The 26,534-nt window shown below is 39.0% G+C and overlaps 1 protein-coding gene across 4 annotated transcripts in view; it reads right to left on the bottom strand.

Moving 5' to 3' along the window:
* The window catches only part of Adamts19 (ADAM metallopeptidase with thrombospondin type 1 motif, 19), a 184,616-nt gene that overhangs the window by 55,238 nt on the left and 102,844 nt on the right, over positions 1-26,534 (bottom strand). The window contains 4 exon segments of one of the 4 annotated variants that reach the window (NM_001108433.3): positions 12,186-12,313; positions 16,502-16,674; positions 17,732-17,862; positions 23,269-23,370. In NM_001108433.3, the coding sequence (NP_001101903.2) occupies positions 12,186-12,313; positions 16,502-16,674; positions 17,732-17,862; positions 23,269-23,370 (534 nt within the window). 4 annotated transcript variants of the gene reach the window in all.

Raw genomic sequence — 26,534 nt, 5'->3', positions numbered from 1 at the left:
AAATACAAAGTGTATCAGTTGGTTGGTCTAAGACTTGACAAAGTTGAATAACAGCCTATAGAGATTGAAATATCCACTCTGTCAAAGTTGGGGCAGATATCCATAAAAAATGCATTACCAACAATGTAACTTCAGATATCTAGGTCCCATAACAAAATCATAAACACAAATACCCAAGAAAGTACATTCTCTCCAAAAATTAGCACCCCAAAGTTAATGTTCCCCAAGAAAAGCAACTTATAAGACATACAAGTTTTCAAAACAGCATTATGAATATCTTCAAAAATACAAAAAGGATGTGAATAATTGCCAGAGTAAAAACCATGCAAACAAAAATTTTAAATACAATATGGAGAAAAAACTTTCAGTATATGAAAATACCATTTAATAAAAGGATTGAGATTATGAATAAAGCCTAAATGTAATAAAACTTTAAATAGAAAGTAAAGTAAGCCAAATAAACTCAGAAGAAATTCTTATTAATAGAATAACAAGTGGAAAGGAGAATACTGGGGTTTGCAGACAAGGTTGAGGAAATGGATCATTTAATCAAAGAAAACAATGAAACTAAAAACATCCAAGAGCATGCATTAACTGTAGGACACTAAGAATCATAGCTATGAAAAAGGGAGACAGTTCTGGTTAAAGGGCCAGAGACTATTGTCAACAAAATGATAGAAGAAAAATTCCCAGGCTAAGGAAAGAGATGCCTATCAAGTTGTAAGTACACACAACACCAAATAGATAGGACCATAAAAGAAACTTTTGATGTCATATAGTAACTAAATACTGAATATACAGAAAAAAGACAGGGTCTTCAATGCTTCTGGAAAGGCCAAGTCATAGATAGAGGCAGGCCAAATGGAGTAACAACACAATTTCATTGGAGATTTTAAAAAACCGAAGGGGCTTGGACTATTCTCCAACTTCCTTAAGATTAGAGATTCCAGCACAGACTGCTGTGGTCATACTATGCATTATAATCAAAGGAATAAGAAGAACTGTTTTTGTGGTAAAGGAAGGTTAAAAGGACATACAACAGACCCTACCCTGCAGAAGTAACGGGAAGAAGTACTTTGAAGAAAGGACGAGTATGTCCAAGGGATGACAGTAAAAAGAGAACACTGGGTAAGTGAGAAAGAAAGTATAAAGACAAGAAACATCATAAAATCAACAAAAATGATAGGAATCAATACAGAAGTTTCAATAATACCTTTGAGTTTCAATGGTCGCACTGTTCTTTTAAAACAAAGAATAGAAACTATATCAAAAAACAAAAACAAAAAAATCCAATTCAAAAATGGGTTACAGACATAAACACAGAATTCAAAAGGCTGAAAACACTTAAAGAAATCTTCAAAATCAGGGATATGCAAATCCAAACTACTTTGGGATCGGATCGTATACCTGTCAGAATGGTTCAGACCAGTAACGCGCATGACTGCTCATGCTGGATGTGGAAGAAGGGGAACATTCCTCCACTGCTGGTGGGAACGCAAACTAGAGTCAGCATGGAAATCAGGGTGACGGTCCCTCAGAAAGGTGGCATAGATCTACTTCAAGATCCAGCTCTACCACTCTTGGGTCATAAACTCAAAGGATACCCCATATTGCCACAAAGGCACATGCTAAACCATGTTCACTGCTGCTCTTTTTATAATAGACAGAAACTGGAAACAACCTAGATGTCCCTCAACAGAAGAATAGATAAAGAAATTGTGGTACATTTTCACGATGGAGTATTAACTCACCTGTTAAAAAAAATGACATAATGAAATTCACTGGCAAATGACTAACACTAAAAAATAAGTCAGATGACCCAAACACAGAAAGACAAGTATCATATGGAGGAGCTTATAATTGAATATTAGCCATCATAAAAAATTATAACCAAGTGATAATCTGCAGTCTCAGAGAGGTAAAGAGAAGGGTTGTAAGGGGGATGCATGGATGTCCCTGGGAGTGGGAAATAGAACAGATTTAAGAGATGGACTGAGGACAGGTAGGCACAGGAGCAATAGGATCTGGTGGGAAATGAGAGGGAGGGTGCAGGGAGAGATGACTAGAATTAAGAGGCCTTTGAGGGTTGGTATGGAAACCTAGTGCATGAACCTTCCTAAAACATATGATGATGATTGTAGTAAGCTCTCCTAATAACGAGGATAAGAAGTCTCAAATGGTGATCACTTGTCACCAAACAAGGCTTCCAATAGTGGGACTGGGATGCATTCAATTGAATTGTTGGCCAACAGAAATCCACAAACAACCCAAGCTGTTGCTAAAAAGGGGCATGCTCTCTGCTAACTTACAGCAGGGCCCTATTGCTGATGATAACATATGACTCTATAATCATGGAGAAGTCAGGTTGGTGCCTATATGGAGCCTTCCCCACATACTAGTGTCTTTGGTGCAGATTACTAAAAGACAACTATAAACACCAATTCAGATGCAAAGTCTTTGATGTACATTCTGTTCTGCAGGCAATATATCCTAGGACAATTGTGACATAGAATTTTGAGGTTATTCAATCTCTTATTAAACTGAAGGCTTACTCCATGAGAAGGAAACAAAATGCAACACTGCTTTGGTGACCAAGAACCAGAGACTAGCTAGCCTAAAGACCTAGGATAAAACCAAACACTACTAGTCTGAAATAAATAAATGAATTAATGAATAAATAAATTAATTAATGGACTTATAATGATATTCTGCTATAATCACAGATCACGGGCTTATCTAGATATCATCAGAGAAGCTTCCTTGGGTAGTAGTTTGGAATAGATGAAGACACCCAGAGCCAGATATCATACAGAGAGAGTGTGTGTGTCTAAATGGGACACATTCCTCCCCTCAGAGTTCAGGAAACACTGGAGGAGGAGGAGGAAAGTGTGTAAGACCCAGAAGAGATAGAGGACACCAGGAGAACAAGGTCCTCTGAATCAACCAGTCAAGGTGCATCTGAACTCACTGAGACAGAGACAAGAAGCACAGGTCTTAGATGGGTTTGTACCAGGTCCTCGATGTATATGTTAGAGCTTTTAGCCTAGTATTTGTATGGGACTCCTGACCATCTGAAGGAGTAGGTCTCAGACTCTTGTGCCTGCTCTTGGGATTCTTTTTCTCCTGTTGGGCTGCTATATCCAACATTCATATAACAATTCTTGCTTTATCTTAATTATATTTAATTTTGGCATGCTTGGTTGTTGTCTCCTAGACTTCTAAATAAAACCAATCAGAAAAGATACAGTAGGCCACGTCATACTGATCAAAGGGACAAGCCTTGAAGAAGACATTAAAAACTTTCAAGCACCAAACTTTATAATGCAAACTCTGCTACACATAATGCAAATTGATTCACCATAACACATTAATATTGTATAACTTCAACAATATACACTCACCAAAGGACAGACCATCTGGGGAGACAGAGATATAGTAAAGGTAGGTGCCATCATAGATCAAATACATCCAACAGGGCATCTCATCAAACACTAGACAATACATGGTTATCTCAGTAGCCCACAGAAACCTCAGCAAACTACAACATATTCTGGGACATATATAATAAACTGTTCTCTTAACAACTGCAGGAAATTTTAAACAGTCTTTATATTCAATCTAGCATCAACAAAGTAAAAGTAGGTATCCACAGTAATAAAGAAAGAGAAAATATTCAGCCACGGAAATTTAACAACATGGGCTAGATTATTAAAAAATAAAAGCAGAAAGTGAAAACTAGACTAGAATAGTCAAATAAAAATGCAACATACTTAAACCTGCAGGATGCAACGAAGGCAGTCTTAAGTGGAAAGGTTAGAGCTATAACTGCTTATATACCATAAGGCCTTGGAGAAGCAAAATCAAAATAAATGCAAAAACCATAAACGGGGAGGAACATCCAAGATTAAAGCATAAATTAATGAATTAAGAATGAAGAAAAAAACTTAAAAAGAGATGGTTCTTTGAAAACATGAAGAAGTTTGATCAAAACCTTAGCCAGATTAACAAAAAGAAAGAAGACCCAAATTAATAAAATCGGGGATGAAAAAAAAGAGATACTATATCAGACACTACTGAAATTCAGAGAGTGCAGAAGACATCCTTCAAAACCCCCATTTCCAAAAACTGGGAAATCTAAGGAAATGGACAACTCTTTTAATGCTTCTGACATGCTAGAGTAATCCAGGAAGACATAAATATTTAAAGAAATCTATCATGAATAACAAGGTTGAGTCCGCAATAAAAATACTCCAAACCCAAACCAGCCCAGGCGTAGGTGGATTTATTGCAGAGTTCTAGCAGATCTTCAAGGAAGAACTGAAACTGATGTTTCTCAGACTGCTTCATAAAACAGAAGAGTAAAGAGACTGCTTCCAAATTCTTTTTACAAGCCAGCATTACGCTAACTCCTAAAACTCCTACAGTTGATAAACATGTTCAGCAAAGCAGCAAGAAGAAAAATTATACACAAAAACAGGCCAGCCTACTACATACTTCAAAAAATATCTAGATTAAATCTTACCAGGGAAGCGAAAGACCTATAACCTTTGGACTATGAAGAAAGAAATTAACATATACACCAAAAGGTATTTGGCTATACCACTCATGGGCATCATGAGTTGGTAGGATTCATACTGTGCTAGTGGTCAGCCTGCTGAGAGCAAGCCACAGATACAGTACAATCACCATCAAAATTCCAGTGCAATTTATCACAGAAATTAAAAACATAATCTCAAATTTTATATCAAAACACAAAAGACCTAAAATAGATAAATCTGAAAGATAAAAATACTGCTGAGATATTACAAGCCTTAATTTCAAGTTATTCTATAGAGCCACAGGAATCAAAATAGCATGAAGTCAGCATCCAAAGAGACACATCGCTCAATGAAATAAAATTAATAAATCCATACTCCCGCAGACACCTGATTTTCACAAAAAGGCCAAAAATATACATTGGAGAGAATGCAGTACATTTGACTAAAGACTCTGGTCAAACTAGATAGCTACATATAGAACCATCTTTCTCTCTGAATCAACTCAACCAAAAGTGGATCACTAATCTCAATATAATGAATGCCTGTTGCTTTAGTTAGTCAAGGGAGAAAGTGGAAGGACACAAGTGAAATTACTGGCACAGGAAAGGGCTTCCCAAACAGGATCTGAATGAAGACTAACAGTTAGCAAATGGGTCCTTATGACATAAAAGTTTCTATAGAGCAAATAACACAATCATTCAAGTGAAGAGATAGCATTAAAATTGAGAAACACCAATTATGGATATACCACTCACATACCCAACACTGGGTTGGTGTTTAGAATATAGAAAGGACTTAAACATAAATGTAAACGCTAAGGAAAACTAAACAGTAGTTCGCAAATGGCTGAGGTATACATCAGGGAAATACACACTTAACCTACTTGGGAAGCTCATCTTACTCCAGTCAGAATGGCTAAGGTCCTACAAACAAATCACAACAAACCCTGGCTTGGCTTGGATGTGTACAGAGAAGAACACTTATTTCCTGTAGTGGGAGTTCAAACATGTGCAGCCATTATAGAAATCAGAGTGGGATTTCCTCAGAAAGCTAGAGTAGCTTGATCATATATAGTTCATCTATGTCACTCCTGGGCAGAATGCAAAGGCCTCTACATCCCACTACAGAAACACTAAGTCATCTATGATCAATGCTGCTCTATGTCCAGTAGTCAGGATATTCACGGACAGGTGAATGGGCTAATGACCACGTGGGACATTTACACAATGGAACACTATTTTCCTGTGATGAAAAATGATTTATGCACCTTGCAGTCAATGAATGGGGCTGGGAAGCTGAGTGATGCAAACCACAGGCAGATATACACACGTCACATGAGTACTAGCTCAGAACCTTTAGAAATGTGTTTCTCAGTTGAAGGGTCCAGAAAACTGGTCTGGGGCAATGGGAGACTAAGTTTACCAGGGAGCAGGGAGGCAGCGCAGGTTGTATGAACAGGGAATGGAGTTCAACTCAGCCATTAAAAATAATGATGTCATGAAATTGTTAGGCAAACTAGAAAATATCATCCTGAGTGAAGTAACCCAGTCACAAAAGAGCATGGTACACACTCACTAATAAGTGGATATTAGCCCAAAAGCTTGGATTACCCATGAAACAGTTCACAGACCATATGAAGTTCAAGAAGAAGGAAGACCAAAATATGGATACGCCAATCCTTAGAAGGAAGAACAAAATACACATGGGAGGTAGAGGGTGGGAGGGACTTGGGAGGAAGAAATGACGAGGGGGAAGGGAGAGATCATATATGGGAGGAGATGGGGATGATATACAGAAAAAGACCATCCGGAGACTGCTCCACCTGGGGATCCATCCCATGTACAGACACCAAACCCAGACACTATTGCGGATGCCAAGAAGTGCTTGCTGACAGGGGCCTGATATGGATGTCTTCTGATAGGCTCTGCCAGAGCATGACAAATATAAAGGTGGATGCTCACAGCCAACCAACCAACCAACCAACCAACCAACCAACCAACCAACCAACCACTGGACTGAGTGTGAGGACCCCATTGGAGGAGTAAGAGAAAGGACTGAAGTAGCTGAAGGGGTTCGCAACCCTATAGGAAGAACAACAATATTAACCAACCAGAACCCCCACCCCCTGCCAGAGCTCCCAGGGACTAAACCACCAACCAAAGATTACACATGGAGAGACCCATGGCTCCAGCTGCATACGTAGCAGAGGATGGCATTGTCTGACATCAATAGGAGGGGAGACCCTTGGTCCTGTGAAGGCTTGATTACTCAGAGTAGGAGAATGTCAGGGCAGTGAGGTGGGAGTGGGTGGGTGGGAGGGGGAGCACCCTCATCAAAGTAGAGGTAGAGATAGGGGAGTTCCAGAGGGGCAATGGGGAAAGGGGAAACATCTGAAATGTAAATACATAAAATTTCCAATAAAAAAGAGTTGATAGGGTGGGGCATAGGAAGGCAGGGTTGAGAAGTAACCATCCGGCATGCAGACACAGAGTAGTAAAAATCTTCCTGAAACACACACTCAAGCACATATAAAAGGAGCTCAAATGGTGTTAGCCTGCAACAGGGGAACACTGCTCTCCCAGATACCACAGGTTAACCAATTAAAAAAAAAGCCCAGTGACAGGTTAGCAGTACCTGTTTTCAAGATGTTGGTCACTTCGACCCTCTAAATATTACAGTCTATTGCTATTCTTCGGTCATAGAACATGAAGAAATGCAGTTGGTGCCCTAATGGGAATGGCCATCACTACACTCTATCTTTCACAGTGCATGGGATGCTAAGTATGATACCAGGGAAGTACAGTAATCCACAGTGTTATACAGCTGGGAAACTGTAGACTGCAGTTCTAGTGGCTTCTCAACCCCAATGGCTCAATAATGTCAAATTTCTATGGAAGTAATCAACTGCTTTAGGGTTGGATTTTAAGGTCTACGCTGCAAGATATGATTTATCCTTGTCACCACTAACAGGGGAAGAACCTACAGCTGGTAAGTCGTAGGCTCTAAGAGAGAACCTAGTACTATTACTCTGGTAAGTGGGGATAGTGTTTAACTGAGTCTTAAGTTCTTATCCTTGTAACCACGGATTAATGCATCTTCTAATCCTCATTCAGAAATGGTTCCTTTTTACAGTAGATGTGATTAACAGGCCCACCCCATCCTCTCAAGCTTTGACTACAAGACAAGATGGAAAGAACCAGAGTGGATAACTCTGGGGAAAAAAAGGGTTCAGGACATGGCAGGGTAGCTGCACATAGGTGCTCATAACATCTGTGAATGTATAAAATCAAACAAGACAAACCCCAGCATGATTGGCAAAAGTGTTCATGAAGTTCCCCAGTTCCCCACCTGGATGAAGAGTTATGAGCAACTGATAGATGCTCAAGAAGGGAGAAAGAGTTCCTTTAGGACTCTGGCCCTCGGGAGGCCGTCCATTGGCCAGTAAATGACTCTACCCCCGTGCACAGACTGGTAACACAAGCTGGATGCAATGGGTTTAAACTGGAAAATGTATGAAATTGGGAATCAGAATGGCAGGTAGAATAAAGGAGGAACTGGAGAGGAGACAATGTACTGGGAAATTTGATAAAAATGCATTATGTGCACGCACGCGAACCACAATAACAAAAAGGAAACTGAAATCGTGTTTTATAAAGTTGAATTGTTTCCTTCCTCCCTTTATCTAGAACGGGCTATTGTTTATCTATTATTCAGGTTGAGCTTTATCTCTAAAAGTCAGGTAGCTGAGCGGCAAATTATAAAATTGCACATTCTGCACTGCAAACACCGCCATAAACTCACGTCAAATAACAAAACTGTCATATAGGGCAAATTGTAGGTAGTGGTGAAAATATTTTTCTTGTAGCAATTATTAAATGGTATCTCAATGTAGGGTCTTTGTTTTTTGGGGTTTTTGTTGTTGTTGTTGTTTTTTGTCTCATTTTTTGAGACAGGGTTTCCCTGTGTAGCCTTCATTGTCTTGAAACTCACTGAAGACCAGGCTGGCCCTGAACTCGAGAGAGTCACCTGTCTCTGCCTGCTGAGTGCTGGGATTAAAGGATGGTGCTGACTCAAAGTAGTCTTGAAATAAATATTGAAGACAATAAAATTACTGAAGGAAACAGGACTTATGTTCTTGTCCATGGTGAGTTCCTGCTATGGCGCAGCTGAATTTCGAGGCCTCAGCTCCTAGTGAAGGGAGCATAAGAACCCACATCCCTGGCAGACACAGGACATGTTAGTTGTTGAAAAGTTCATTTTTACAGTTCCCAGAACCATTCTGACCATAGGAAACTGAGACCATATACCTTTACTATTGTCTTTGAATAAATATTGCCCTCCACTGATACTCAGTAGAAATAATCCTGTTTCCCCAAGTTGTGTTTACACTACGCAGAATTTAGTCTATCAACACTGCAAGAAAGCCCCTGAGACCCTCCTTAATAGAAAAGGTTTGACAACTAATCCATGTCAAGTGAACCTTATATATGAGAAACTGTCAAATATAAAGAAAATCAGAATCTAAAGCAAGGCCCTGTTACAGACTGGTGTTGACACTCAGGACATGAGAAGCAAACAGATTATATATAAAAAATACAGGTTATATATATATATATAATATATATAATATATATCCCTTAGATGTGTGTATATATATATATATATATACATACACACACATATGTATATGTACACACACACATATATATATGTACACACACACATATATATATGTACACACACACACATATATACATTCAGATAAAGCAAAGGTACATGAATGTTGCATAAGGAGGTATGCCTTCCTTGTGTCAGAGTGCCCAGCAGTGTCAAGGTCTATGAGCAGCGGTTAATGGAGCGCTTTGATCAGCCAGTCAAGCTTATTTCAAAAGACGTGACCATCAAGGAAAGTGCTTAAAACATAACATATGTGGAGCTTACCTAACAGGAGTCAGGAAAACCTGGGTCCTGACGAAGAAAAAAAAATCTGTCTTTTGTGTTTAAAATGGAAAATAAAAAATCCAGGGTAGAAATTAAAGTCTGGCTAGCCTAAGATAATGAAATACTCGAGCACGGGAAACAACAGTCTGTGTAATAACTGGTAGTCTCAGCGTCTTCACAGAAACCGCTGAGTATAAGATGCGTGGCTTAGAATGACAACGCCATTTTACCAGTGGCAGGTACCTTAAAGAGCCCTGGGGCATTGGCTGTGAGAACTGATAGGATGATCAGGCCAACCCTTCCTTGTCTTGGCAGCAGCAGAAACTGCACTGAGCTAGACGGGGTTCTAAGCACGCGATCCCATTTCAGAGATCTTTGCTCGTCATATTTAGAATTCCAGAGTCAGTTGTGTGGCTATACACTTTGAGATTAAACACAAAGCAAGCTAATCAAATTCCTGGTTTTCAGGGTGCTGTCAGAATATTCTGCATGTTTTTCATCACTTGATTAAATGATGCATTTGAATTAGAAAAAAAACTGAATCTCGGCGTATTCTGATGCAGGCAGAAGCCACACCCCGTTTTAGAGAATTCTACTCTAACTATAATAATCAGATACATGGGAGCTTTTGTGCAGAATTTCTGCTAGCATTATTTTAACATCTAGCATTGGCCTCTGTTAAGTATCAGAACTGTCCAGCCCTGTGATGTGCAAAGCCTAGCCATTTAGGTTATTATACTTAACACACACAATTAGAAATGCTAATTCTGAAAGAAATAAATTCAGGTAAGGATATACCAATCAAACATTCATATGTTGTGATGAAAGAAATTACAAGTTTAATTGTATAATAAGTAATTCTGAATGCGGAATACGTATAAAGCGAATTACCACTGGAGGTCGTTCAAGGCCCTGTCACATTCGGTTGGTGCATGTGACAGTGCTGCACCGCTCAGTGTTAAACTTTACAGCACCACAGCAGTGTAGAGAACGCTGAAACTCTGGACCACTCAAGTTGCATGAGGTTCCGGTTTCTAACTGTAAGTCTATAGCTTAGACCATGCCCATCCAGGCATAGCTTGGGTGTGCCTGGCTGTGCATTTTCTCAGGGGTAGGGCTGGGGGGATCTCTGTGCAGTTGGACTCAGCTAACTCATTTCTCCTGATTTTTAAGAAAACGCATTGGGAATTGCCTAGGGGAATAAATAACAACAAACTAACTCACTAACAAACTAAGGTCTATTGTCCCTTGGGTCAGATTTCCATCCAGGGGCATGAATACGCACATACACATGTACACTCGAGGACAGAAAGGTCTCTTTTCTCAGACCCAAAGAAGATAACTGTGGAAATGGGACCCATAAGAACTCCTCATGGCGTCAGCGAGCATGTTTCCTTCTGACCAGTCCCCTCTCCATGTTCACGGTGGCCGTGCTTGGCGTTGACCTTTCTCCGTATTAATCTTCCGGAGGAAGTCTACCCAAGATACTATCATAGTTATTAGGAGAAAATTTACGTTATAGCTTTTGATCTCTCCATCATGCTATTGATACAGAAAATCTGTATCAAAATGCAAATGCTTCACTCCTTCTTTAGAAGGGGAACAAGAATACCCTTGGCAGGGAATAGGGAGGCAAAGATTAAAACAGAGGCAGAAGGAACACCCATTCAGAGCCTGCCCCACATGTGGCCCACACATATACAGCCACCCAATTAGACAAGATGGATGAAGCAAAGAAGTGCAGGCCGACAGGAGCCGGATGTAGATCTCTCCTGAGAGACACAGCCAGAATACAGCAAATACAGAGGCGTATGCCAGCAGCAAACCACTGAACTGAGAACAGGACCCCGTTGAAGGAATCAGAGAAAGGACTGAAAGAGCCACTACCCAAAGACTATACATGGACTGACCTGGGCTCCAACCTCATAGGTAGCAATGAATATCCTAGTAAGAGCACCAGTGGAAGGGGAAGCCCTTGGTCCTGCCAAGACTGAACCCCCAGTGAACGTAATTGTTGCGGGGAGGGCGGTAATAGGGAGATGATAAGGAGGGGAACACCCATATAGAGGGGGAGGGGAAGGGGTTAGGGGGATGTTTGCCCTGAAACCGGGAAAGGGAATAACATTCGAAATGTAAATAAGAAATACTCAAGTTAATAAAAAATGCCAAAAAATAAAAAATAAAAAATAAAGATTAAAAAAAAAGACTGATGAAAAAGCACACAAGTTCATGTAGACGAATGCTTAAGAGCAAACAAATACAATAACTACTATTAAAAACACAGGATAGATTTGAAAATCGATTGACTCTAGTTTGCTGGTAAGCATTTGAGTATGACGTGTATAACCAACCTTTAATGTCTTCTGACTCCTGTCTTGGGACAGGACAGAGACCTGGAAAACGTTTAAATCTTTGGTCTGGGATGTTTTAACATGTAAGTCTCCCGACTTTAAGATACCTCTGTATGTCTATGTCTTAAAGTCGCCAATTCTTCCAGCTGCTTATTGGAATTGTTTTCAAGTTCATCTTTGTGCAGGCAAAGTCGTGGCATTTCAAGTTAAATTTGTCTTACTCGGGATCCCAGTCATGTGCAAACCATCCAAGCCCCCTGAGTGTCAGCCCAAAGCTTTTCGCCATGTTCTGAAGCTTCCTGGTAGACCCATAGAATGAGTGGAGCGTGTGAAGCCTCCCTCACGGATATCTTACCTGGCACCTGCCATTTGCGCATACATCTAACCCCTGATATCCACAAGAAGTTCCATCCAGCACCTTTTCGGATAGAAGAACGGGCTGTTCTTTTCCAACAGGAGAGCAAAACAAGGCACATGGTTTTTCTGCACATAAAGTGGATAAAAGAGAGAAAATATTTCACCAATAGTTTTTATCTTAAGCTCTATTTCTCACAATGGTTACTGGATAATATATGTCAGTGTTAATTGAGCAATACAAGTAAATTTGTATCAGAAGCTTTCTATATTAGATGACACATTATCTATTTAGAAGCACCCAGTCTCAAGCTTATGAAATCTGGCCTCAAATGTTTGTGTGTGTGTGTGTGTGTGTGTATATATATATATATATATATATAAAATTTATATCTTATTTTTATATATAGTTTATATTTATTGTGTTTATATATCATATATTTATTATATAAATGTTTACATTTTATATTATATATCATCATATACACATATTTTTATTTTCTAGGATAAAACTATAGAAAACATACCAATCATTCTCCTGAAATATATTTGGTACATCCCGAGTTTTCTCTATACCTTTGGGAATGATAGCATTCTTACTCTTAATTCACTTATCTGATTAATATTGATACATAAAGTTTTTTGATATCTCTCACTAATAAATTTTGATTTACAAAGATTTAATGTTTTACGCAAATTCCCAAATAAAAAGTTACCATAGTAGGAGAAGCAACTATCCTCCGACTCTCCATGCTCTGTGTTTTCAGAAATGACAAGTGACTGCATAGGAACTTGGATCAAGAGGCACAAGTGTGAGTGTGTTAGTAGGACTCAGTCCCTTCACCGCTGACTCAGAATCATGTCATGGTGGGAAAACTCAGAATCATGTCATGGTGGGAAACATTGATTCAGGGTGAGGAATTCTGGGGCTGCTGGCATTCTTCCTCAGTGCCCTACTGAGCATGAAGCAGGAGGGCTGGATCGCAAATATTTGTCTTTTAGACTCAAAAGTGGCATCTTTTCTTTAAAAAAAAAAAAGTGCTTCTATTTTGAAGCCGTTTATGGAGAATCTGTGCTACTTGGTGACATCAATGGTACAGATAATGAAACCTGAAACTTCAGAAGACCCTCCATGCTACTCTCTCTCCTGGCTTGACACCAGTCAGAAAGCAGATCTTTACTGCTTATTAAACTTGTAGAAATAGGATGGAAAATAGTTTACAGGCCCTGTCACTGCTCTTATGTCTTCAGGAAAGTTCCACGTGTGCTGAGAGGATTCTATAAATACCAAATAACAGCCAGAGGCATGGAACCCGCTATCACTTTGCAGAAAGAAGACAGACAGTTAAATGAGCCTTCAAAACTGAACATTTCAAACAGTTTTCACATGTGGCTTCAGAATGCCACTCCGACCAATTTGGTGGAGTTGGAAATATAGCCTTTACCATGCATGGTTTTGAAATTTCCCTTTAAGATGCCATTAGAAGCCGCAATAAAACTCTGCAAAGGGTTCTCTCACCACAGAGTAAAGTACGCTATTCCCTGACTGCTTGCTGTTTCAGATCATTGGACTTGAAGACAACAGCTATAACGGCAACCCCTTAAAAGTGGTCTATGTAATTCTCTTTCTAGAGTTTTCTTTGAGGACAGAGGCAAGCCAGATACATGGGTTGAAAGGACTTAGTCCTTGTGAAAATTCCACTTATATTCCAAACAGAAAGTCTGGTAGAAAAAATCTCTGTGTTTTTCCGTTTGTAAAATGTTGTCAATACAGTCTCCATAATTTGACTTTATAGATGCCATAGATCTTTGATTCACTATCTTTATTCCTAGGGAATACCCTGGAGAGTGCGACACCAAGGTAGGTGATCCCTGAAACATGCATGAAGATGCTATGACTTGATTTAAAGGAACAGCGCTCGCCAAGATGCACAAAGTGCATGGCCAGTATCAGAGTGTCAGCATGCATACATGATGCAAACACTAGAACAAAAGAAAACAGAAATTGCTTTACTTTATAATAAGCAATGTTCAATACCTCGATGAGATCCTATATCCAGCTATCATTTTATGGTTATAGATCATAAAAAAACCCAAAGAGATATAGCCAGTATATTATATGGTTTATTATGTAAGATTATAATATTATCATGGTTTATTAAGAATTTGGACTTACGGAATCATATATTTCATTAGCTTCCAGAGGATGAGATGAAGGATAGTTATTGTGTGTTTTATTAATCACACACATTGATAAACTCAATTGATCCATACTGCAAAGGGATTAAAAATAAGTGATTCAAAGCCACAATGAGACAGCACCTCGCTCTAGCAAGAAGGACCATTATCCAAGAGTCTAAAGACAGCTAGTGCTGAACTGAATGAGGAGAAAAGGTCACTTTTATACTTGGTTGGTGGTGTGTTGTAAGGCTGCTTAGTGAAAAATTAAATAAGCTTCCACATGATCCAGCGAGCAGACATTTCAAAGGAAACGTAAGTCACTATTAAACCAAGGGTTCAGTGTTCTACTCACTGCGGCAGTATTTACAAGGATCAAGAAATGGAAATCAACTAAAGTATGTATCAAAGGCGGGGTAGATAAGGGCAATGTGTTCCATAATGCTAAGAAGAATGAATTCCTGTCATTTTGAGGAAAAAAAAATGGATGGAACTTGCAATGATCATGGAATGTTGCATAATCCTGGCAATGAAGGAAAAATATCGCATGACCTCATTCAGACTTGAATGTTATAAAGTCTTTCTCATAGATGTTGAGTACAGAGTAGTGGTTACCAGACAGAGAGGATGCACAGAGAAAGTCTGCCCGTGAGCGCTAAGGAATTCTGGTGTGCTGCTTGCTGCTGCTGCTGCCCACAGGCTGTCCTGTGAGAACAGGGTGAGGCAACATGTCCTGTCAGGAGAGGAACACCTCAGTCTAGCACAAAGAAATGATAAATGTGGAAGGAGAGAAATATGCTTAATTTGATCACTGTGCAGTAGTATAAAAATATTGGTGATGTGTATACAAATATAAAATATTCTGTCTTACAGATCATTAATAAATTTAGTATTAAAATGCTTAGCTCTTGGTTGTATCAATAGTACATATCATTAGAAGTCAAGCTTTCATTCATAATAATTTATTCTACATGGTTTTTTTTTTTTGACTAAGGTACCCATTCTGTACCCACCCCCATTTACTGTTTTGTTATTTTGGTGGTAGGTTTTTGTTGTTGTTATTGTTTGTTTTGTTTGTCTTTTTGTATGCTCGTGTACAAAGCTGAGTTAAAAGACCCCTGAGCCAGTGCCATGTAAGCTATTAGACTAAAGGAAACATGGGAAATCACAGTCCATTGTGACAAGGAGAGGAAGTAAAGGTAACCCTGGCTCTATGGAGTCACAGAAGCCACTGTCCTGCAAGCCCACATTCAGTGTTCTTGAGGACTGTTACCCATTCTAACTTAACATTGCAGTTTTAGTTCTGTTTCACATAATTAAGGATTTACTTCAGCTGGTAAAACTAGTTTGGAAATGACCCACGTACTTGTCAGTTAGGATCCTCAAAGGCTGCTTGTAGCTGTAGTAAAATACACACTTAAACCAGAGTGCACTGATAACCATGAGCAAATCTGTCATTTTATCAAATCTGTTTGTGTGCTCTCACAGCTAAGATGCTGACTATGCCATCAGTTCTCTCATGCCTCTCCTGCCACACCACTCACCACCACTACCACTCCTAGTCCCCGGCACCAACCATTTATTTTCATTCCTGTAATTTTTGCCACTTTAAACTGTTATTTCTATGGATCACAGTATAGCACATGGCCTTATGTGGCTGACATTTGTGTGTGTGTGTGTGTGTGTGTGTGTGTGTGTGTGTGTGTGTGTGAGTTGACATTTTTTCTTCCATGGCACCCATTCATCGAGTTTTCTATCTGCCAATAGTACTGGCTGCATAGTATTCCATTGCTCAAGCATTCAACTTTTACATTGCTCGCTGCACGTTCAACTATTTTAGAGATTTCCAAACCACTCTTCAGAGTGGCTGCACCAGTTTGTGTTTCGATCAACGATGTTAGACATATCATCTATCTTTAAACATTTGCCAGCACACGATATATTCACTATATTTTTATTTGAATTATTCCAATGGATATTTATTCATTGTTCACAACAATACTAAAATGGACATGTTTAGTTCTGTGGTTGTCATATGCCTGTAAAGTGAGAAAAAATGAAGTCTATAAATGATTTTAAGTCAATCTGTAAAATAACACAAGCACTGTAAAACAACTTGCACTCAGCTGGTGGCCATACCTTCGTCGAAGACGGCTTGCCACTGAAGTGCATGCTTTGGGTACGAAGTTCTAACACTATAGGCCTGACATTGCCAGTCTCTGAATCCAGGCAAACCTGCAGGACAAGGTGGATTCTCACATATTCTGTATTGTTTTCTGGGGCCATTACAATCCCTTGCTTCAGAACCTAGCCTAGAAAAAGAGTACAGATAATAAATTTCACCTTTTCCCAACAAGTACCAACTTTTAAAAGTGAAAACCATCTTATTAATAAAATATCCTATTAGACTGCTTCTTTAAAAGCATATAAATGGCCGAGGAGAGTGGGGCATCCATAGGCATATTGAAAAATGAAACATTTTTTCAATGCAAAAATTATCTTTCAAAATCCATGAATGATGAAACTGATTTTAGATAAAACAGAAGACAAAATTCCAAGGCAGAACTCAGTTCAACGTGTAAAGTCTGACTTCCTCATGCATCGGTTGCTTCTGGGGATTATTAAGTTCATATCTTCAGAAAATTCAGAAGCTTTCCAGCAGCATATAACTGAACTGCGTCCCTGAGCTCCACAAAGGCAAACTGAATAGAACCCCATGCTCCCCTATGCACTTCAGAGATGCAATAGCCATGAACAAGAGGGTCTGTTAATGACCCTCAGCTGTACATGAGCCCAGCAGGGACTTTTGTTCCTTCTCTTTTTGCTTTGTGTTTTTTGTTTTGTTTTTGTTTTACTGTTAGCTTTTATCATCACTAACTTTGCTCTCATTCTTTTTCGTCAGTCCCAGCATCCTCTTGCCTTCCTCCTAGCTCTTCTACTGTTTACTTGACTCTTCCAATGTCCCAGCATCCTCCCAGCCCTTCTAATGTTTACTTTACTCTTCCAATGTCCCAGCATCCTCTTGCCTTCCTCCTAGCCCTTCTACTGTTTCCTTGACTCCTCCAATGTCCCAGCATCCTCTTGCCTTCCTCCTAGCCCTTCTACTGTTTACTCATCTAATGTTCATCCTGCTCACTGAAGTACATTTCCTTTGACTTACTCACAGACAGTGTCTTTTTGTAGACTTAATTACTCTTTGTTAAAAAGCCTGATCACTCTTTGCTTCTTAAGGGAGACGTTTTATTTTGGGTGAGGCAGTAGTACAGTTGTACCAGTTTTGTTTGTTGTCCATTAGGATTTACAGGTTACTTTGGTATTTCAAAACTGATGACCAAACGCCCTCCCCCAAGCCAGGAGCTGTGACTTTACCCAGGACACTTGCGCTCTCGACTGCTGACCCCAGAACCGCAGCTTCGACTACAGGAACTCCATGTGCTCCACTCTCCAGCCAAGTGCTCGGGTGCAGGGGTCCTGCGGGTGCATTCTCCAGCCTTACACCACTATTCCAAAAGTCATGTCTTAGGTGAACAAATCAGGGCACAACTGAAAATCATTTACTGGTCTACACAGTCACTGGAATTAATGCAAGCCAGTTAGGGCTATGGCAGCCCAAGTACCAAATACGAAGACTGCAAAAGACAAGTTAGTTGGCACTTCCAATATTAAACCCAGTCTTGTGGATCTGGTGTCAGTAACAGTCAGGACATGAAAACAGTACTCAGAGATTGGCTACTACAGGGCAGAAAATCCAGCACTATAGGGAGAAAGAGAGGAAGCAGTGGAGAGGGGGCCTGAGGTTTAAAAGCAAAAGAAAAAAGCTAACACATTCTGTGAAACTAAAAGAGGAAAATAAATAAATAAATAAATAAATAAACAAACAAACAAACAAACTCCAAACAAAAACAGATTCCAAAGCAGCCATGTATAGTTACAAACAAACAGCGATAATTCTCCTTCAGTTACTAGGCTGAAGGAGACATTTCTGCAAACTTAAAAGAGTTCTCCCTAGCACTATCCAGCAAGCTTTCATATGAAAGTCAAGTTGTTTGAAAGACTGAGCAACTGGATTACAGAAATCTGCATTGCCCTTTCAAATTCTGTACCTAATCTAATAACTTTTACTGGGAAGTGTTGCCGTAAGAATGAAGGGACGCACATGGTCCCTGTTTATTTCCCAGTCATGTGTGTTTTACGTGAAGTTAAACCTATAGCCATGAGAGGGGGTCACTTCTATGATCTTTGAAGAATGATAGGATAGGTAGACAAGAGTAGTCATTTCTATGGTTATTGAGGAATGATCAGTTAGGTAGACAGAAAATTAATCACATAAATGATAAACACGGGGAAAAGGTGCAAGGTCTCGACATCATACCATGAATGAAATGTTAGAAAATTTGGACCATTTAGATCAACAATTATAAAATTAGCAAAGCTGCGAAAGTTGATCCTTCTGGCCCCGAAGAGCTTGCCGTGGCAAAGGGCATCAAGATTTGAAAGAATTTTGAAGAAAGTACAGAAATGTTCCGAGTCTCTTCCTGTTAGGTCCAATGTGCAAAAGAATCCTTTTCAGCATCAAGACTGTTTTGCAGAGGTTGAATGTGGCACAGTGCACAATGCAGAAGGATTTCTTAGATACACACAGTTACCATAATAACCATAATAGCTCATTAAAGCTATGGTCACAATGCAGCGAATGGCTTTTCATAAAGCCAAGCTTCATTCACTTGGATCTTAATGTCCTGATTTAATTTTTTTTTTACTATTTTAAGAGGAGACAAGTTAGAAAACAGTACATCATATAGCTTACATTCAACTGACATCTATTTAAGCCAGTGGTTCTCAACCTTCCAAAATACTGGGACCATCATGTTGTGATGAGACATACTCATATTTTCTTTGCAATAACTTTGTTTGTTTTGAATTGCGATAATAATGTATGCACTTTCCAATGGTCCTGAGTGAGTCCTGTGAAAGGTTTAGCAACATACAGGTTGAGAACTGCTGATATAAGCATAACTAATCACTTCCTGAATACTTGTGTTATGACAGAACTTTAATTCAAACTCTTTTAGATTTAATATGCTTTAAGTTTCATCTTGAGAAGTAATGTAGCTATGTCAGTATTGCAGGCATGTTAATAAGTAAATTATAGTTTTATGGGAATATTCAATCTGAAAAAAGGGCAAGTGTGGACAATGTAAATACATATATATTACATACTAGCTTTGAACACTCAATAATGTTATGCCAGCCATGGAAAAATACCAGCATAAAACCTGTCAAACTTGAGTTGGTCACCCTGTTTGGCCTGCATGAAGGGTGTTTACTTTTCCCTGGGTACATATCACAGATCCTTGCCCATTTAACAACAAGCTGGCTCTGACTGGCTGGGCGAGAGTTCATAGCAGACCGGAAGTCTTCTGAAAAGTGCTATGATTTAGCCTGTCTATAATTTAAACTAGATCACATCTGGCACATGAAGAAAAATGGAAACAGATATGCAAGCCAGCCTGCACATACGAACTGGGGATATTTAAAGAAACTGTAACATGATAGCTAAAGTTTGTCACCTTGGAGACAACCAGGTCTCGGCATGAAAGGCGAGGGGCCTGCCTTTGCATCTTATAGGTTGAGTTTTCTGGTGTTAGGAAAAGGGTAAATTTTGCTTAAATTATCAGACAATAAGTCACTATATAAAGGACCTGGAGAGATGGCTCAGTGGTTAAGAGCACTCACTGTTCTTCCAAAGGTCCTGAGTTCAATTCTCAGTAACTACACGGTGGCTCACAATGATCTGTAACAGGATCAGATAGATGTCCTCTTCTGGGGTGTCTGAAAACTGCAACAGTGTACTCATACATAAAACAAGTTAATTTTTTAAAAAAAATTACTATATAAATCATTCCTAGTGGCACGTTCCATAAATTTAATACCAATTGTTTGTTATTTCTAACCTCAAGAAATAAATGCTATACTTTTTTAAATACTCAAATCTATCTTATCTACAATCTTAGTTTGCTTGACAAAAAGATTAATAGACTGTATATTATTTATGACTTTCATGGCAGGATGTGCCCTAAAATGTCTGGTTGTGTTTCTGCATTGTTCACAGGGACCTGCCTAGGAGGTTAGGAAAATAGGGCTGGGGGAGTGGCAAGAAGGTGTCAAAGCAGTGGGACCATCCTCTCAGCTATGGAAATGACCCTCCAGCTCATGCTATGGAAATGGGGGGGAAAGGCAGACCGGAGCTCAGTGCAGATAGACCTGGTGATTGCCAGGGTGTGGAAGTCTTCAGTGTTTCCAGTGGAGAATGACCACATTGATCTCAAATATTTCAATTCAGGAAGGTAAAGGACTAGATTACAGTGAATCCTTCCATGTGGCCTAGTGCAAAGTTGCTGGGTAAGCCTCCTTTCTTCTCCTTTCATTCTGAGCAAATTCTGTGAATGAAAGAAAACCCACCCCCTTGCTAGTTTGTACTAAACAATGTATGTATTCATTGTTAAAAAAAAAAGGTGGCTTCTTTAACTTTGTAAAATGCTACCTAAAGCAGCATATTAAAGTCCACCTTCAAAATCATTTGACTAGGAGAACTGTCAAGGGGCCCCATCAGACTCAATAGCATACCTTAGAGGGAGTACACTTTTACCCCTTCATTCTCATCCCCATGGCACAGCAAACTTTAAAAATCCCCCACTTGGTTTCTTGTTTTGCACCGTATACCAAGCTAATACCATTTGGAGTGAGCGGAATTGCTACCAAAGGCATTTAAAGACGCGCGGTAATGCAACAAGGTTGACAGTTTTCTAAAGTATGGCTCCTACAGTATCTGGGACACATGAGCACTGGAAGAACACACAGGGCCCAGGAAATGGGGTGGCTCATTACGCACTTGCAAATGTGAAGTGGTAAGAACCTGCAGAAGAATATAATTAGCGTTATCAAGGGGAAGGGGGAAGAAAACATCTTACCTTTGATGAGTAATTATAGCTTTGGCTGAAAGAACAAATTTACTTTAGGGATCTCAAGACTGTAAATTATTCCTCATGATATGAGAAGAAAACTATTATAGTGAAAATATTTACAATTCAGACTATAAAAATGAAGCAGTGAAGAAGACAAGTGACTTCTGTGATGTCGGACAGCTCCCGGCGGGATGACAGGCATAACTCTGTGACTCCGCATCAGTGTGTTTAGATGAAGAAAATTATTGCCCTTACAGAGTTTTATGATTCAAGCAATAAGTTACTCAGGTTAATGGAATAAGATGCTCCCGATAAACACATATTGTTGTACTCCTGTGTGTGATTCGAAAAAAATAAAAAATAAAATAGGCCCCGATCTTCATCTTCCGATTAATCTCATAGAAAAAGATTCTGCACGATCTATAAACACCTGACTGATATTTCACAGAAGTGTCCTCCAGGAGGCCACTCTCTTATTGAAAGTGATAAAACACTTCTCATGGCTTCCAAGGCCTGTCTCTTTAAATTAAAGAAACCATAGAAGCTCAGGCCTATATTGATTTGCCATTGGTTCATAAATCTTATCCATCAACTCTTCTTCCATTACAAATGGTTAAGAATCTGTTTTTGAGAATTTAATACTTACATGATACAATGAAATATGCCCATATCCACCCCTTCCCCTCCTCCAGCTCCCCCATACCCTCATAAACATGTCCTCCTCCCAGCTTCCTGTGTTCTTGAGTCTCTCTTTTTTCATTCTTTTTTTTTGCTTTCTTATATTTTATTTTTATTTTTTTTTTATTTTCTTGGATGACCCATCAGTGTGGGACCATTCATGCCAAAAATCTAAATGGCCATATCTTCACAAAAAAAAAAGCTTCTCCATGTCTACTAACAATCCACTGTTAATAATACTTCACCAAGGAGCGGGGCCTGAATAAAATAGTTAATTCTTTATAACATTTGCAAATTATTTTCTATTGGTGTAAAACATGCCATGTGCACGCAGGCACATCTACAGGCAGCCTGTGCTTTTCTGGAACCTCAGAGGGCATTATGGGATACCTGTTTTTCTGACACAACTGTTTGAATGCTTCAAGGGTGACATCATATTATTAATATGAGACCACTCCAGGTTTTTGATGTTAGCAGTACAGTAGTGCTATCAAATTTCTATTTTATGAAATAATGTGATGAGTGTGGATATTAAAAAATTTGAACATTTAAAAGAAATGGATGAAATTCTAGATACATATGACCTACCGAAATCAAACCAAGATTAAGAGAATAATTTTAAAAAATCTCCTCCAAAACAAAACAAAACAACAAAAACTACAGAAAAAAAAAACCCTCAGGTCCAGACAATTACAGTGCAGTATTCTACCAGACCTTCAAAAAAGGACTAACATTAAAATCCTCAAATAATTGCATAGAGTAGAAAAGAATCACTTCTGAATCATTGTGTAACTAGTATAATTCCCACACCAAAACCCAGACAAATTCAACACAACCACAAAAAGAAAATTATGAGCCAGGTTCTGTGATAGCTGAACTCTTGAGAAAAAAAATGCAAAATTAAAAGAATTTATCAGTGCCCAGAGAAATTCTATCACAATGCTATTATCTATGTTAATTTCATTTCTGTGTATTTGACTAATAAAACACCATGAGTTCACTTTGGGAGGAAAGTAGTATTTCTCCCTGACTGTAAGCATTCTAGTGATCAACGTCAAGGAAAAAAAATACACACCTTGATAATAACAAAACAAACATCCACATGAAAAGATAAAAATGACAATTAAAGGTAGATTTAAATATTAAGATTTTAACACGCTGACTGATACCAAGATGGGTGTGTTTGCAGCCGTCAGGAGAAAATTGCATTCCAGTCTGTTCATGCAACATTCCTGCTTATTCTGGACAATGTAAGGCACTCACCTTGCCAGGGTCGCAGTCAGTCCCATCCATCGGTGGGTCAAGCTTGGTCCTGCACTCTGTGTCCCCCTCCACTCTGCACCACAGACCAGTGCAGATAACGTGCTGCAAATAGGGCATGACGTCAGAAGGGGAATGGCAGGCCATAGCTTTGAGATTAGGTCAGTGTGTTCAGTTGTTGTGAAGCAATAAAAATGAATTTGAGTGAAAATATGTTTTGCTTTTCCTGGTATTAAATATAAACAGTGCACGGATTATTTATAGGGAATAGACAACTTTGTATGCTACCATAGAAATTCTGTTTAATTTTAATTTCAATTTGAAAAAAAATCTCTTGGTAATTGTGGAAGGATACATAAAATGATGTAGCAAATAACAGAAAAATGACCAGGTTGAGAGAATAAAATTTTGGTTTTCATTTTTCTACTTTTGCTGCATGCATGAGTCATGGCCTTGACCATGCTAGATAGGCAATCCACCACTGAGCACTTGCGCAAGCCTTACGGATTTCTATCTCGGTTCCCCATTCAGCACCCCTTTCTTTTTTTCTTATTTTTATTATACACTGTATAATTTATTATTTAAAGATTTATTTATTTAATGTACACCAGAAGAGGGCACCAGATCTTATTACAGATGGTTGTGAGCCACCATGTGGTTGCTGGGATTTGAACTCAGGACCTCTGGAAGAGCAATCAGTGCTCTTAACCACTGAGCCATCTCTCCAGCCCTCAGCACCCCTTTCTTAACACCTTTTCATGCACATACCTTTCTTTATGCTTAGACCTCACAATTAATGCACACAGTCTTGACCCATACATAATTCTATAGAAATATCTGTCAACCATTATCGGTCAATTTTTACTGATATATGAATACATATCAGAACTTTGGAAAGTAAAACTTCCAGTGAGAAGTTAAAAGTAATGGTATGTAGCTAGACAAGGTGTGAATAAAATAATTCTTAGAAAATGGAGGGAATAGGAAAAGTCTCAGGGGAAGGCCAGAAAAACATTAAAAGACTGAAGAAACTGAAGGAGAGAGATCAACTCTTACCTTTCTAATGTGAAACCTGTGGGATTAGCACTTAGCCACATTCATTCATTCTGTTTTCTACTAAGGAGTAGGATTTCAAGTCTTCTTTCCATGGACCTCCCTCCAGCTGCATCCCAGATGCCGCCCTGTTCTTCCTTTCTCTTACCTTACCCTAATTTTCCTTTATAGATTTGAGGCCCTCTGTGCTCGGTGGCTCATGATAAGAATACATAGGTCGCTCTTCACAAAGACACACAGAACTTCCCTCTGGTGCATAGCCATGTTGAGTGTGAACTCACTCTCTTCCCTCCCAGCTTTCTACTTTCCTACTCCCAATCTGGATGTCCCTAATAAAATATCAGTAATGTAGAAACACCTCTTTCTGCACATGGATTGGCGGGGTGACTGCTGGGGAAATGGCTGTCTTAAGCAAGCTACAATAAATTCAAAGCAACTTCCAAGTAAATGTCAATTCAATACAATAAGTCACAGACGCAGAGAAAAGTCTTCACAATTCAATTGGAAGATTATGAATGGAAAAGGCTGGTGAGGAACGAGAGTGAAGCAACAGAGGAAGAGGGTAATTAACACTGTATACTGCCCGAGCACATGTAATAAATATATGTAGCTTTTATTCCAAAGGAATTGGGAAAGACCCAGATAGGACTAAAGATTTCACGTAAATAGGAAAAGAGGTACTCAAGCATACAAGGCTGATAAGTAAAAAGTTATTTCCGGGGGCTTACTCAGAAGATTGTGTACAGACTGAATGACCCCAGATTGAGCTTAACATATAATTGGAATTACTAAATATACTGGCAGACATATTTAAGCTAATACTTCAAACAAAGTCATTATGAATCTAATGCCAACTCTTCAGAACTCCTAAACTGTTATTTTGCTGTGTTGAGGATTTAAACTTATGAACTCTCTGTAATTTCCTAAGGTAGTATACTGGGAGAAAGGTCAAATTTGTTTATTCCTTCTTCTTCTTCTGTCAAAAAATATCCTCACAACAAAATATTTTGTGCAAATATATCTTAATTTATTTCGAATATGCTTTATCCCAACCCTTGTGTAGATCTGTCCCAAAAATTCTTCTAGGAAACTGCCTTAAGACTGAATAATCTTGCTGCTTGTGATGCCTTAGGTTCCGGAAAACCCCCAAGTGCTGTTTATAGATTCATTTATACAAATCTCAGGCTTTATAATTCTGGTTCCTAAACATTTTACCCTCTCACATTCTTCTTAAGACGTATTTTTCCATTGTAATTAAACAGTCGAATGCTGTATTCCCACCAAAGGACGGCTTTACCTCCACTCAAGGAAGTTCATTTGTGTTCAAATAAAAAGAAATTTACTTAAATTCTTCAGTTAACAGAGGGCACATCTTCTACAGGCTCACATCAGAGCTGACCACTGTTGGTGGCCCAAATTCTGACCTTTAGCCATTAGCACTTAGCTCTTCAAAACAGCAGTGTTCTGATCGATTCCCACTGGGAGTACTGAGAACATACGCGGCAAAGTTAGCAGCTTTTCAAGATAAGCATAACCGGGTGTAATAAATGACACAGACGAGATTTCTCAGATACTCTGTGTTCCACTGGTCTAGAGATCTATGTTAAGTCACCTATAGTCTCCATCTTCTGAAGAATGCCAGTTCACTTCAAGCTGACCTCTCCAGAGCAAGTAAAGAATTGGTACAGACGGCTTTAACCTTTGGAAGTGGAATGTGTCAGATGGATGAAGTTAGGGCTGTGTCATACTTTGCCTATTTCTAAGGAGAAGGGTAGGGTAGGGTAGAGTAGGGTAGGGTAGGGTAGGGTAGGGTAGGGTAGGGTAGGGTAGGGAAGGGTAGGGTAGGGTAGGGTAGGATAGAACATTATAACAAAGTATTCTCTAGGTTACACAGCCATGAATCAAAACTTTAAACTTGGTTGTGGAAGATCTCTTAGTTTTTCAGTTAAAAGAATTTTAATATCTCAAACAGTATGTGTGGACCATCTAATCACCAATACACAACCCAGCAATATTCAGGGTTTAATCTTTTAGAATGACAAAATGTCCTTTTCAAACACATAATGTGATTTGGGATATTTATTTTAAATAGGCTTTTCATAGGTGTACACACATACACTGTGTTATACATGTGAATGGGAAGTTAGCTCTCTTTGTATAAATATCGTAAATTTTTCTTTGTAGCAAATGGTTCCACTAAAATCTTTTCAACATTT

The sequence above is a fragment of the Rattus norvegicus genome, chromosome 18, assembly GCF_021556685.1.
Source record: "Rattus norvegicus strain SHRSP/BbbUtx chromosome 18, alternate assembly SHRSP_T2T, whole genome shotgun sequence".
Taxonomy (NCBI): Eukaryota; Metazoa; Chordata; class Mammalia; order Rodentia; family Muridae; genus Rattus; species Rattus norvegicus.
Note: the sequence above shows the minus strand (reverse complement) of the source record. Positions and strands in the feature narration are given on the sequence as shown.